Source organism: Salmo salar, chromosome 13 (assembly GCF_965601325.2).
Source record: "Salmo salar chromosome 13, fSalSal1, whole genome shotgun sequence".
Classification (NCBI taxonomy): domain Eukaryota; kingdom Metazoa; phylum Chordata; class Actinopteri; order Salmoniformes; family Salmonidae; genus Salmo; species Salmo salar.
Window position 1 is genome coordinate 12,562,282 of NC_138303.1, and position 14,806 is coordinate 12,577,087.

General features: G+C 44.4%; 1 protein-coding gene across 2 annotated transcripts in view; it reads left to right on the forward strand.

Annotated features, from left to right (window-relative positions):
• The window catches only part of LOC106566415 (copine-5), a 244,587-nt gene that overhangs the window by 221,505 nt on the left and 8,276 nt on the right, over positions 1-14,806 (forward strand). For both annotated transcript variants that reach the window (XM_045692915.2, XM_045692916.2), the window contains 3 exons: positions 2,352-2,454; positions 6,123-6,180; positions 14,306-14,379. In XM_045692915.2, the coding sequence (XP_045548871.1) occupies positions 2,352-2,454; positions 6,123-6,180; positions 14,306-14,379 (235 nt within the window). The remainder of the gene's footprint in view (positions 1-2,351; positions 2,455-6,122; positions 6,181-14,305; positions 14,380-14,806) is intronic.

The following is a 14,806-nucleotide window of genomic DNA, read 5'->3' on the forward strand; positions in this document are numbered from 1 at the left end:
ACGTACATACAGAACACTGCTGAGACTATGATGTGGCTCTTCACAAGCACTGGGCCTCAGAGATCTAGAAGACACAGTGTGTGTGTGTGTGTGTGTGTGTGTGTGTGTGTGTGTGTGTGTGTGTGTGTGTGTGTGTGTGTGTGTGTGTGTGTGTGTGTGTGTGTGTGTGTGTGTGTGTGTGTGTGTGTGTGTGTGTCTTTGACAGGTCAGAGTTAGAGATCAGCTTTTAGGGCTCGATTCATACATGCGGTAAAGAGGTCATTGGAAAGCAGACCGTGGCGCACATTAGAAATAATCTGATTTTACAAAGTGGATATTCGTCAAATTCGTGATGATTTTTGTGTTCTAACAGGCCCACAATCTGGTTACTAAAATCCGATTTGGATATATTTGGCTGTTTTTTCACTGCATAATATTTACAAATAGTCCTTTTCAGGGTTAGAAAAAAATGTCTTCTAAATGCTAACTCACGTTCGTATAAGCTGGTACGCATAGCTAGCCATATAGAAATCGGTGGTGGAAGTTGAAGAAATGTTTAAGTGTAATGCAGTTCATTGGTGACGATGGGGTTGACATCAAAACAAGCATTATACTCCGATTTTTACCTCAACATAGTGTGATATACACATACAGATATAGGATCTTAATTTGATCCCCCTGTTGCAGGAGAACTTAAAATTAACTTTCAAAAATATGCAGTGTATTTGAGGTTTAAATAGGTTTGTAATTTCCACATTGACTTAATTTTCCTAAGAAAAATGCATCAACCCCTACAAAAAATGTCCATTCCATTATTATCCACATTGCTGTAGCAAACTGGCTCAAAATAAGATCCTACATCTGTACTGTATGAACAATTTTGATGTGGGGCAATGAGGAGATTCTGAATCTTTACCCCACGGGGTACGTGTGAGTGGTGTTGCCATGGCATTTTCATTGTTTTGGTCGAGTTCGATGGATCTCTTTACCGCATCGATCCGTAGCACTGAAGATCCCCGTTGTAGTGCGATTTACATTGAACAAAAGTATTAAACGCAACATGTAAAGTGTTTGTACTATGTTTCATGAGCTGAAATAGATCCCAGAAATGTTATGCGCAAAAAAGCATTTCTTATTTCTCACAAATTTTGTGCACACGTTTTGCCAAGATAATCCATTCACCTGGCATATCAAGAAGCTGATTAAACAGCATGATCAATAAAAAGGTGCACCTTGTGCTGGGGACAATAAAAGGCCACTCTAAAATGTGCAGTTTTTTCACACAACACAATGCCACATATGTCTCAAATTTTGAGGGAGCGTGGAATTGGCATACTGACTGCAGGAATGTCCACCAGAGCTGTTGCCAGAGAATTAGATTTAATTTCTCTACCATAAGCTGCCACCAATGTCGTTTTAGAGAATTTGTCATTACGTCCAACCGGCCTCACAACCGCAGACCACGTGTATGGCGTCATACGGGCGAGCGGTTTGCTGGTTATGGTATGTGCAGGCATAAGCTATGGACAATGAACACAATTGCATTTTATCGATGGCAATTTCAATGCACAGAGATACCGTGATGAGATCCTGAGGCCCATTGTCGTGCTATTCATCCGCCGCAATCACCTCATGTTTTAGCATGATAATACACAGCCTCATGTCGCAAGGAACTGTACACAATTCCTGGAAGCTGAAAACGCCCCAGTTCTTTCATGGCCTGCATACTAACAAGACATGTCACCGATATAGCATGTTTGGGATGCTCTGGATCGACCTGTACGACACCGTGTTCCAGTTTCCGCCAATATCCAACAACTTCGCACCGCCGTTGAAGAGGAATGGAGCAACATTGCACAGGCCACAATCAACAGCCTGATCAACTCTTTGTGAAGGAGATGTGTCGCGCTGCATGAGGCAAATGGTGGTCACAGCAGATACTGACTGGTTTTCTGATCCACGCCCGTACCTTTTTTTTAAGGTATCTGTGACCAGCAGACACATATCTGTATTCCCAGTCGTGTGAAATCCATAGATTAGGGCCTAATGAATGTATATTCAATTCACTGATTTCCTTATATGAACTGTAACTCAGTAAAATCTTTGAAATTGTTGCATGTTGCGTTCATATTTTTGTTCAGTATAGATTAAAGGGCCTCATTACCAAAATCCCGAAAGTATCCCTTTTAATGTCAATCTGCAGCGCAGATCTTCAGCGCAACCAATTTAGTCGAGCCCTGCATTATGTTACTGAATATCTACTGCTCCAATGACTTCTATAATGTCCCGGTATGTCATCATCAGTATTGGAAGGGGGCAATTCTTATCTTATCTTTGAGCCCCTAACTTGTTGTGGCTCTGTTCTCTCCCAGGTATGCAGCGGCCGTACAAGACGGTTCCCAGTACTTTGTCTTGCTCATCATCACAGATGGAGTCATATCAGACATGGCCCAGACCAAGGAGGCCATCGTCAACGTGAGTGGTCTGCTGGATGTTCCCATTACCCATAATCCCCCTTTGCCCTCTGTCTCCCTGTCTCTCTCTCTCTCTTTCTTTCTCCCTCTTTCTCTCCCTCTCTGCTTTACGGGTGCTTTTACTGTAACTCACTATAGCACCTCTGCCTTGTTACCTCAGATAGCTCCAGGCCAAAGTCAATGTATGTTTTTCTGCTGCTTTGAGACATTCTCTTCAGGGTCACTTTATTTGAAGAAGTAGGCCGATGTTCAGTTCTATTGTCTGCTCAAGTTGTTTCACTGTTGTTTGGATGTTCTTTTATTTTTGTTTAACCCAATTTAATGTTTTGTATATATGAACATCAATAAGTTTATAATAGCGCTGTACTTTACATTAACGCTTGCTTGTGGGCTTCTAAAATGGTTTGTTTGTTCATGAAAAGCCCCTTGAATCCACTTTGTATCTCTGGCCGTGGGAATACACAGAGTGTGTCTACTGTCCAATGGGGGAGCAGCACGGCATCCTGACCTCTGATGACCTCTGACCTCACAGCAGACTGGGTTTAAAGGGAATTTGCGACTGTTAGTCAAACCATTAGAACAGCCACACCTTCCTTTTAAGATCTTGTCTGCTGCTCTATCCTGCATCCGCCAAGCCTTCTAACCTGCCTCAACTGAGCCAAGCCTTCTAACCTGCCTCAACTGAGCCAAGCCTTCGAACCTGCCTCAGCCTTCCAACCTGCATCCACCAAGACTTTAAACCTGTCTCAACTTTTCAACCTGCCTCAGGCAATCCTCTACCTCTAACCTGCCTCAGCCAAGTCTTCTATCCTGTATCAGCCAAGCCTCTACCTCTAACCAACTTCAACTGACTCAACTAAGCCTTCTAACCTGCTGCCTTGGCCCTGCTTTCTGTGTCCTGCCATTGCATTTACAGTCCTATCAACTAGAATCACTGTCACTATCACTTAACACAGGGACAAAGGACTGAATTACTTGTTTATTTGGAGTTGAATCTTTTGCCGATATCAGTTGTTTTCTCCAATTGTTTTCTTTGAACTCGTCCATACTGTCCTGCTGATTTAGTTTTGCATATCTCTATGGAGTCCACCTTACCCTCCAGTCCCCCACTCGTCTGCCCGTTTACCAGGCCAGCCTTTGGGCTAAATATTAGCTCCAACCCCTGTCTTTGATGTTTCACAGATCTCTCCTTAACTTAACTGTCCACTAAGGGCAGTGGTTTATACAGGAGTGCCTACTCTCTTCCTTTTCTGTCAGGACAGAACAGCAGAATCCCCATGGCCCATAATTAATTTGGGCCACTATTACATCACTGCATATCTATGTCTCAAAGTGCACCATATTCCTTATTTAGTGCACTACTTTTGACCAGAGCCCTATGAACCCTGCTTAAAACTAGTGCACTACATATGGAATAGTCTTCCATTTGGAACACGGTCAATGTATTGGCAGTTTATACCCATGACACAGGGGAGGGTGGGGGAGGGGCTGCCTCACTGACTGGTTTGTCATGCAGAGGATGGTTGGAATAAAATTCATGAATATTTTAAAGATTTTAGAAACTTCCAGGTTTGCTTCTGCAGGCCGGAAAATACTATTACAGCCAGGGACAGGTAGAGATGAAACTATTCAAAGTTGTTGGGTTTGCAATTATTTTTGCAGTGCAAAAATAGATGGTATTTAAACAGCTTGCTGGAGTAGGATCCCCTGGGTTAGAAGTAAAGTTACTAACAGTGTCGACTAAATAATGTATGTTTGTGGTTCAGTCTTAGTGAAAATATGATGTGGCGTTTATTGATACAGGTGTGTTGATTAAATAGAAAAATATGTTAGTTTCAGTGTGAGAGAGAGTGAAAGAACAACGAGAGAGAGAACCAGAGAGAGAACCAGAGAGAGAACGAGAGAAAGAGCACACATATATGCGCGCACACACACACACACACACACACACACACACACACACACACACCCTGCATCTTCTCCGCATCCGAATGTGTTTTCAACACAGACATTTATCATTAATTCATACCACAGAGCTTTTACCGTATAACTCCCAATATAACATATTGCAGCATCGAACTTTGGGTGGTGGTGGCAGGAGGATAAATCATAGATTGGTCCTATTATGTTGATGTAGTGGAATAGAGACACAGTTCAGATAAGCAGAGTAAGATTTACAGTGTACAGTGCAGGGCATGTTAGATCATTGATGCCAGCTCAGGCACATCGTCTTTCGCTTCGAAAGCACCAGTTCATCATTAGCTGGTTTAAAGCACCAGTTCATCATTAGCTGGTTTAAAGCACCAGTTCATCATTAGCTGGTTTAAAGCACCAGTTCATCATTAGCTGGTTTAAAGCACCAGTTCATCATTAGCTGGTTTAAAGCACCAGTTCATCATTAGCTGGTTTAAAGCAACAGTTCATCTTTAGCTGGTTTAAAGCACCAGTTCATCATTAGCTGGTTTAAAGCAGCAGTTCATCATTAGCTGGTTTAAAGCACCAGTTCATCATTAGCTGGTTTAAAGCACCAGTTCATCATTAGCTGGTTTAAAGCACCAGCTTTTTTGATCGCTTACGGTACGTTTCCCAGGGGCGCGGAACTCTGGTTTCGGAGGTATTCGCATGGTCCTAAAGTACACCGCTGCCTCGTTTTGTATCACATGATAAAACTGGGGGGGACAAAAATGCAATTTCAGAATGTCGGGGGGGATACCCCCCATCCCCATACCCCCCATCCCCAGTGAAAGTAGCGCCCCTGACATTTACTAAGCTGCTTTACCAGGCATCCTAAATAAGAGATGGTGTAAGTGTATTTCACTGTTGGGAGGAGAGATGTACTGTAAGCATTTTTGCTGTGCTATGTTCTCCTCCTCTGTACTTGCTCTCTACAGAACACATTGTATTAACACTGTAGACAATATCCTATGCTATTTTGTATATTCTATCGTTTACTATTACGTTGGCTATACTGTAGTAGTTTGCCTGGACAAAATATTCCATGACTGACTCAAATCTTTTACTTTTAAAATTGTCTACTGTAAAACTGATATTCCTTGTGGCAGCAATACATCCACACATGGCTAAAGAGAATTTATTTCTCAACCTCCAGAGAATTCGGCTGGATATGGACAAATCGTTTTGAGTTTTTTGCAATTCTGAATCATTTCCCCAGACTGATTGTTCAACTAGAGCTGAGCTGAACAGCAAGCAGCAAGCAGGGAATTGGCAGCAAATGCAGTGTTTTGGTTATCTTGTCTGTGCAATGCACATTTATTTGTCTTTCGTCCAATGGTCTCCTTGTGTCTTGCTGCCCTGTGCGACTGGATTAGCAGACTGGTGTATACTGTTGTGAAAGAAGTAGCACTGCTACTGTGTCACTGAATAAACCCAATGTCAATATACACAGTTTGAATAGTGATCAACTGCTTTGTTTGAGGGTGTCAGATTGGTTTGTGACTGATTTTTTAAATATTTTTGATCAGTCCTATTCAGAATCTTTTTTGGGATCAATTGTTTTAATTTTGCAAAATACACTAAACAAAGACAACTACCGGTATGAACGTTTAATGACTAAAGCTTTTGCCCACGTAAGAACTCAAAAACACCTTGTCAGAATGTTGACAATATCACATCTACTTCTTTGTTCATCACTGTGTTTGTTCTCCGCAGGCTGCTAAGCTTCCAATGTCTATCATCATTGTTGGAGTCGGCCAAGCTGAGTTTGATGGTGAGATTGACCCCCCTCATAATGCTTTCATGATATTTCAATGTTTTTTTTTGTTTTTTTTTCATTTATAATTAGCAGATAGCGATGTCAAGTAAATACACTGAGTATACCAAACATTAAGAGCACCTTCCTAATATTGAGTTGAACCCCCAGTTAAGAATTTGTTCTTAACTAACTTGCCTAGTTAAATAAAGGCTCAATTTAAAAAATATATTTATTCATTTTGCCTGCAGAATAGCCTTAATTCGTCAGGGAATGGACTCTACAAGGTGTTGAAAGTGTTCCACAGGGATGCTGGCCCGTGTTGACGCCAATGCTTCCCACAGTTGTATCAAGTTGGCTGGATATCCTTTGGGTGGAGGACCATTCTTGATACACACGGGAAACTGTTGAGCGTGAAAAACCCAGCAGCGTTGCAGTTCTTGACACAAATTGGTGCGCCTGGCACCTACTACCATACCCTTTTCAAAGGCGCTTTTCACCCTCTGGATGGCACCCATGTGTCAATTGTCTCAAGGCTTAAAAATCCTTATTTAACCTGTCTCCTCCCCTTCATCTACACTAATTGAAGTGGATTTAACAAATTACATCAATAATAGCTTTCACCTGGATTCACCTGGTCAGTCTACAGTATGTCATGGAAAGAGCAGGTGTTCATAATGTTTGTATATTTAGTGTATGTTTTTAATTCAAAAGAGACTCTTATAAGCTGCTGCTGGTCAGAAAGAGTATTATTTCACTATGTGGCTAAGAGAAAGAAAACATTTTCACACAATGTCTTTAACTTAGTCCTTGACCTATGCTGAGGAAATAACAACTCAAACATTTGCATAAATAATCAACACAACTCAAATAAGAAATTCCTCTGTCAAATATGCCAAGTGTTCTGGCATTGATGTACAATAAATAATGCAATAGAATTAAGGTAGGAGGTTATAGGGGCCGTTTCAGTGTGAGGGATCTTAGCTAATTGGCAGTTTGGTGGAAGTCCCTAGTTAATAAGCAATTCACAGCTGTTGCATACAATCTGAATATTTTCAACATATGGTCACAACTTTGATTCTCGCCATTTTGGGGTGCTGTTTGCTGTAACAGTGGCTGGCTGTTACAAGGGCTGGCTGGTGTTTGGTTTTAAATATTCTTCTTTTACATGGTTATTTACGATGCTGGGAATGTTCTCATGAATGTTAAAGGCAGTTATTATAATTGATTAGGAGGCATAGGCAGTGCATCCATAAGGCTAAGTAAGTGAAGCTAAGATTTCCCTAAAGTAAGTTGAATTAAATTGCGCAAAATTATGCAGCCTAATTAGCTTACTCCTGTCTATACAGAAGTAAATAAAATAATTCCAAATAGACTACTATACCAGAAAGCATGATTTAGCCACAGAGGATCATAAAAAATAAATAAAATAAAAAATAAATAAAATAAATGATTGTTGAGTTGCGACTGTCAGTGAAAAGCAGAGAGACCCAGCCATGGCATATCACAATATTTAAAAACATTGCGGAAAAAACGTTTGAAAAGAAAATGGCTATTATTGTAAAGAGATTACAATACAAAGACTCCAAACTGTATTTTAGTTTTCAAAATTCTCAACTTAATTGAGCGAACAGTAGCAGATCTTATTTGCACAAGTAGAGATTATTGGCCCTATCCCCAGTGAGTTTGCATATTCACTGTCTTTATCTTTGGGTCAGTTCCACTTTTGTTTGTTTTTGGACAATAATTTCTTCTTTGTCACGTTGGCATAAATGGATAGGGAGACAGGCACAGGAATGCGTAATAGGGATTTTTAATTACCCAAATTACAGCGTGCCATGTAAGGGCACGGGGACGAAGACCAAACAAACACGTATACACAACACAGGGTAGAAACCCAAACAAAAGAGCGAGGAGTACCTCGAATAAATACACAATCACACAATGATACCACACGGGACGAGACCCATAATCATCTGCACAATCCAGGTGGCACGAAAGCCAAAACACAGCACAGGTACTCACATGACCAACCGACATTGGAACAATAATCGACAGGACAATGGTTAACAAAGGGCACACTTATATAATTACCAATCAAATGGAATAAGGGCCAGATGTGCGTAATGACAGTTCCGGAGGGATCCGTGACATTCCTCCAGGTTAGATGGACGCCATATTGTATTTGTGCCTCCCGTTTTCATAGGTCGATTATATGGATCAGACAATTTTGTTTTTATTGATCTGTTTGTCAGTGTCAGCAGAGTAGGTTACTCTGCTAATGTATCCAGTCATATATAGTGTAGTAAAATTGCATGAAATGTGTTTAAAAAGGCCAACTATCATGTTTAAGGTAAGACCCAGGTGCAGACAGTGATGAAGTAACAAATGTGTATTATTTGAACAAACAGGGGCAGGCAAAAGGACAGGTCAAGGGCAGGCAGAGGTCAGTTATCCAGATAGGTGGGGCAAAGGTACAGGACGGCAGGCAGGCTCAGGGTCAGGGCAGGCAGTAATGGTCAAAACCGGGAAACAAGAAAACAGGAACTATAGCAAAGACAGGAGCAAGGGAAAAACACTGGTAGGCTTGACGAACAAAACGAACTGGCAGCAGACAAACAGAGAAGAGAACACATGTATAAATATACAGGGGGAAATGGGGAAGATGGGCGACACCTGGAGGGGGGTGGAGACAATTACAAAGACAGATGAAACAGATCAGGGTGTGACAGTACCCCCCCCCAGGGGTGCCACTTGGCATCCTACCTGGTTGACCGGGGTGTCGGCGTTGGAAATCCGCGATGAGGCCTGGGTCCAGGATTGCCCTGGCGGGGACCTAGCACCTCTCCTCTGGGCCATAACCCTCCCAGTCAACCAGGTACTGGAACCCCCTGCCCCCAGTTCGAACCTTCAGGAGACACCTCTCCGTGTATATGGGTTGGCCGTCGATGAGACGAGGGAGAGGGGTGGGCCTGGAAACAGGAGACAAAGGGCTGTGAGACATGGGTTTAACTCTGGATACATGAAAGGTAGGATGTATAAGAAGGGTATGGGACAACAGAAGACGAACAGCAGAGGGGCAAATGATATTGGAGATGGGGAATGGGCTGATAAACTGGGGGGAGAGTTTCCGGGATTCCACCCAGAGGGGCAGATCCCGGGTGGACAGCCATACCTTCTGACTGAGAAGATAACGGGGAGCCGGGGTCCGGTGGCGATCCGCTTGTTGTCGATACCTGGAGATGGTCTTGAGGAGGCCCGACCGGGCACTCCTCCAGGTACGACTACAGCGGTGGACAAACATCTGGGGAGAAGGTATGCCAACCTCTTCTTCCTGCTCAGGGAAGAGCGGGGCTGATACCCCAGGGAACACTCAAAAGGAGAAAGGCCCGTGGCAGGGAAGGGTGTTGCGGGCATATTCTACCCACACAAGCTGCTGACTCCAGGTGGTGGGGTTGGCGAAGAACAGGCAGCGCAGAATAGTCTATAGGTCCTGCTTGGCTCGCTCCGACTGGCCGTTGGATTGGGGGTGGAACCCGGAGGACAGGCTGGTCGACGACCCAATGAGGGTGCAGAACGCCTTCCAGAGCTGAGACGAGAACTGAGGACCCCGAACTGAGGACCTACTGGTAGTCCATGGATCCGGAAGACGTGCTGCACCATGGGCTGGGCCGTCTCTTTGGCAGAGTGTAGTTTGGGGAGAGGAATGATGTGGGCGACTTTAGAAAACCTATCCACCACGGTCAGGATGGCGGTGCTGCCATCAGATGGGGGAAGACCCATGACAAAGTCCAGGGAGATGTGAGACCAGGGACGGTGCGGGACAGGCAGAGGTTGGAGGAGACCAGCCGGAGCTTGCCCAGGAGTCTTGTTCTGTGAACAAACCATGCAAGCAGGGACGAATGCGTACACATCAAAGACCATGGTAGGCCACCAAAAGCACTGTCGCACAAAGACCAGGGTCTGATGGGAGCCCGGGTGGCAGGCAAGCCTGGATGAGTGGGCCCACTCAAGGACCGCGCAGCGGATGGCGTCAGGAATGAACATCCGGTTATCAGGCCCTCCCTCCGGGGTCCGGCTGGGAACGCTGCACCTCACGGACCTGCTTCCCTATTCCCCAGCTGAGTGCCATCGCCAGGCACAAAGTGGAAAAGATGGTCTCAGGTTCAGGGATCATAGTCGTGGGGCTATAGCAGCGGGACAGTGCATCCTGCTTGACATTCTTAGATCCCAGCTGGTACGAGAGGGAGAAGTTGAACTGTGTGAACAGTAGCACCCATCTGGCTTGCCTGGAGTTTAGGCGCTTGGCGGTGTAGAGATACTCCAGGTTCTTGTGGTCAGTCCACACGATGAACGGATGTTCTGCCCCCTCCAGCCAATGCCTCCATTCCTCCAATGCCATCTTCACCGTGAGAAGCTCACGATTCTCCACATCATAGTTCTTTTCCATGGCGTTAAGGCGATGGGAGAAGAAGGCGCAGGGATGTAGCATGAGGTCCAGGGCAGAACGCTGGGACAGGACAGTCCCCACTCCGACATCCAAAGCATTGGCCTCCACCATGAACTGACGGGATGGGTCAGGATGAACCAAGATGGGAGCTGTGGTGAATCGATGCTTGAGGTCCCGGAACGCCCGGTCAGCAGCTGGAGACCACGTCAACGGAACCTTGGGCAAGGTGAGTGCTGACAGAGGGGAAGCTAGGGTGCTGTAACCCCGGTAAAGTGGCAATAGTAGTTGGCCAACTCCAGGAAACGTTGCAGCTGTACCCTGGAAGTAGGATGGGGCTAATTCACCACCACTCTCACCTTCCCGGGATCCATTTGTACACTCCCTTCAGCGTTGATGTAACCATGAAAAGGGATGGTGGAGCAATGGAACTCGCACTCTCTGCTTTTACAAATAGCTGGTTCTCCAGGAGGCTTTGGGGAACCTGTCAGACATAGAGCACATGTTCTTGGGTGGAGGGGGAGAAGATGAGGACATCATCAAGGTAGTCAAAGACGAACCGTTTCAACATGTCGCAGAGAACATCATTGATCAGAGCCTGGAATACAGCAGCGTGTTGGTAAGGCCAAATGACATGACCAGATACTCGTAGTGACCGCTGGCCTTGTTGAAGGCGGTCTTTCACTCGTCTCCTTCCCATATCTGCACCAGGTGGTAGGTGTTCCGTAGACCCAGCTTGGAAAACACGGTGGCACCCTGGAGCGGCTCGAATGGCCGAGGAGATGAGGGGTAGTGGGTTGTGGTTCTTCACCGTTATGTCGTTAAGACCCCGGTAGTTGATGCACGAATAAGAAGGTTGTATGAATCCTGCAGCTAGGGAGTCCCCAATGTAGGTCTCCATCACCTTGGTCTCTGATCCCGACAGAGAGTACCGTCGTCCCCGTGGCGGAGTCGTGCTAGGGAGCAGGTCAATCCCACAGTCATAAGCGAAGTGACCTGGGCCTTGTTGAACACCTCCTGGAGGTCCTGGTACTCTGTGGGAATGGCGGAGAGGTCCGGGGTGACTTCCAAGCCCCCAGGAAAACATCCTGAGGCAGGTTGTGCTGACTTCAGGCAATGGGCATAGCAGAACAGGCTCCAGCCCATGATAGCACCAGTAGACCAGTTAATGAGGGGATTGTGTTGCTGGAGCCAGGAGAATCCCAATACCACGGGAATATGAAGAGACTTAATGAGCAGGAACTGGATAGCCTCGCTGTGGTTCACTGACACATGTAGGTTGATGGGAGTGGTGTTGTGGGTGAGCCGGCCTATAGAGCGCCCGCCCAGTGCTCTAACATCCATGGGAATGGAGCGGGCTGAGTGGGGATGACCAGCTCGGAAGCCAGGGTAGAATCCAAAAAGCTCTCATCGGTTCCAGATTTGATGAGGACCCGAAGCGATCTCAACTGGTTCCCCCACAGCAAAATGTCATGAAAAGGGGTGCGAGTAAGGGAAGGAGAAAAATTCCCCATATGTCCCACCAGAGTACTCGCTCCTGCTGGTGAGCCTGGTGGGGAAAAGGTACAGGACGGCAGGCAGGCTCAGGTCAGGCAGAGGTCAGTAATCCAGATAGCTGGGGCAAAGTTACAGGACGGCAGGCAGGGTCAGGGCAGGCAGGAATGGTCAAAACCGGGAAACAAGCAAATAGAACTATAGCAAAGACAGGAACAAGGGGGAAAATGCTGGTAGGCTTGACGAACAAAACGAACTGGCAACAGACAGAGAACACAGGTACAAATACACAGGGTATAATGGGGAAGATGGGCGACACCTGGAGGGGGGTGGAAACAATCACAAAGACAGGTGAAACAGATTAGGGGGTGACACCAACATTTTCCTGTGCAAAAAAAGGAGAAAAAATGTATCCGACATAGCCTAGGCTTTCTCTATGCCACTACACGCTGCATTGAACAGTATTTTTTGCAAACTGTGATTGAGTTATATTATTAGCCTAAATTATGACTATTCAATTTATTATTCACATTAGGAATATTAGGCCATCTTACACAAGTTTGCAAATGTGAGGAATGCATGGAATGCTTTACTATTAAGTGCATTTTTGTGGTGGAAATTAGCTTCCCCAAACTTGAAACCCACACACCACCTATGTCTGAAGGCCATATTAGGACACCCTCCAACTACAAGTCCGAGTGACACTGAGACCCATCCTTGTGAGTCTGAAGCTATAGGAATATGGACACCATGATGGGTAGTCACTCCTATAGACAATGTACAGCATGTTTAAGCTGGTGTAATAAGCCACCATAATGGTTAAAGTTACACAGACAGTGCAGGGTAGTGACTCACCCAGTCTGTAGAGGGTTGAACTGGTGTTATAACCCACTATGAAGGGTAGTGACTCACCCAGACAGTAGACGTTTAAAACCTCTACAGAATCGGTGGGTCCCCAGCGGGACGGTTGAGTTAACATAGGCTAACCCGATTAGCATGAGGTTGTAAGTAATGAGAAAATGTCCTAGGACATAGACATATCTGATATTGGCAGAAAGCTTACATTCTTGTTAATCTAACTGCACTGCCCAATTTACAGTAACTATTAGTGAAAGAATACCATGCTATTGTTTGAGGAAAGTGCACAGTTATTAACTTGAAAAGTTATTCATACACCAATTAGGCACATTTGGACAGTCTTGTTACAAACTTTTAACAGAAATGCAATGTTTCATTGGATCAATCTAAAACTTTGCAGATACAGAAATCTAAATTGCGCCTGGACTGGAATAATACATTATGGCATTTCTCTTGCATTTCAAAGATGATAGTACAAAACAAATACAAAAAAACTGCATGTTTTTTTCTTTGTATTGTCTTTTACCAGATCTAATGTGTTATATTCTCCTACATTTATTTCACATTTCCACAAACTTCAAAGTGTTTCCTTTCAAATGGTATCAAGAATCAGCATATCCTTGCTTCAGGTCCTGAGCTACAGGCAGTTAGATTTGTGTATGTCATTTTAGGCGAAATTGACAAAAAGGGGCGGATCCCAATTATAAGCCACTATGAATGGTAGTGACTCACGCAGACAGCAGAGGTTTAAGCTGGTGTTATAAGCCATTATAAAGGGTCAGTCACCCAGACAGAAGAGGTTTAAACTGGTGTTATAAGCCAGAATGAAGGGTAACTCACTCAGACAGTAGAGGTTTAAACTGGTGTTATAAACCACTATGAAGGGTAGTGACTCACCCAGACAGTAGAGGTTTAAACTAGTGTTATAAACCACTATGAAGGGTAGTGACTCACCCAGACAGTAGAGGTTTAAACTAGTGTTATAAACCACTATGAAGGGTAGTGACTTGCCCAGACAGTAGAGGTTTAAACTGGTGTTATAAGCCACTATGAAGGGTAGTGACTCACCCAGACAGTAGAGGTTTAAACTGGTGTTATAAACCACTATGAAGGGTAGTGACTTGCCCAGACAGTAGAGGTTTAAACTGGTGTTATAAGCCACTATGAAGGGTAGTGACTTGCCCAGACAGTAGAGGTTTAAACTGGTGTTATTAACCACTAAGAAGGGTAGTGACTCACCCAGACAGTAGAGGTTTAAACTGGTGTTATAAGCCACTATGAAGGGTAGTGACTTGCCCAGACAGTAGAGGTTTAAACATGTGTCTCTTTTTCTCTTCTCTGTAGCCATGGTGGAGCTTGACGGTGATGACATCAGAATCTCCTCGCGAGGGAAGCTGGCAGAGAGAGACATTGTACAGGTAGAGCTCACTTTCTGTTCATCCTGTATGACCATAACACAACATTTATGAATGATGCGGGGGGGGGGGGGGGGGGTGCATGTCACAGAAAGGTCATGTCGATACAGTAAGGAAACTACTGATGATTGATAGCATCATTGTTTAAATCACAGAGATGCCATTTGTGAAATATTCCACACTCCTATTCACCACTAACCCAACAATCTGACATATTAGGAAAATCAATCATAGTTTCACTTGACAAAATTGTTCTGAAATGAAATAACAATAAACATTGTCACATATTGCCACTTTCAAGTTCGAAACAGATCAAAGTGCTATAGAAACAACTCTCTCTCTCTCTCTCTCTCATCTATCTATCTATCTATCTATCTATCTATCTATCTATCTATCTATATATATATATATATATATATATATATATATA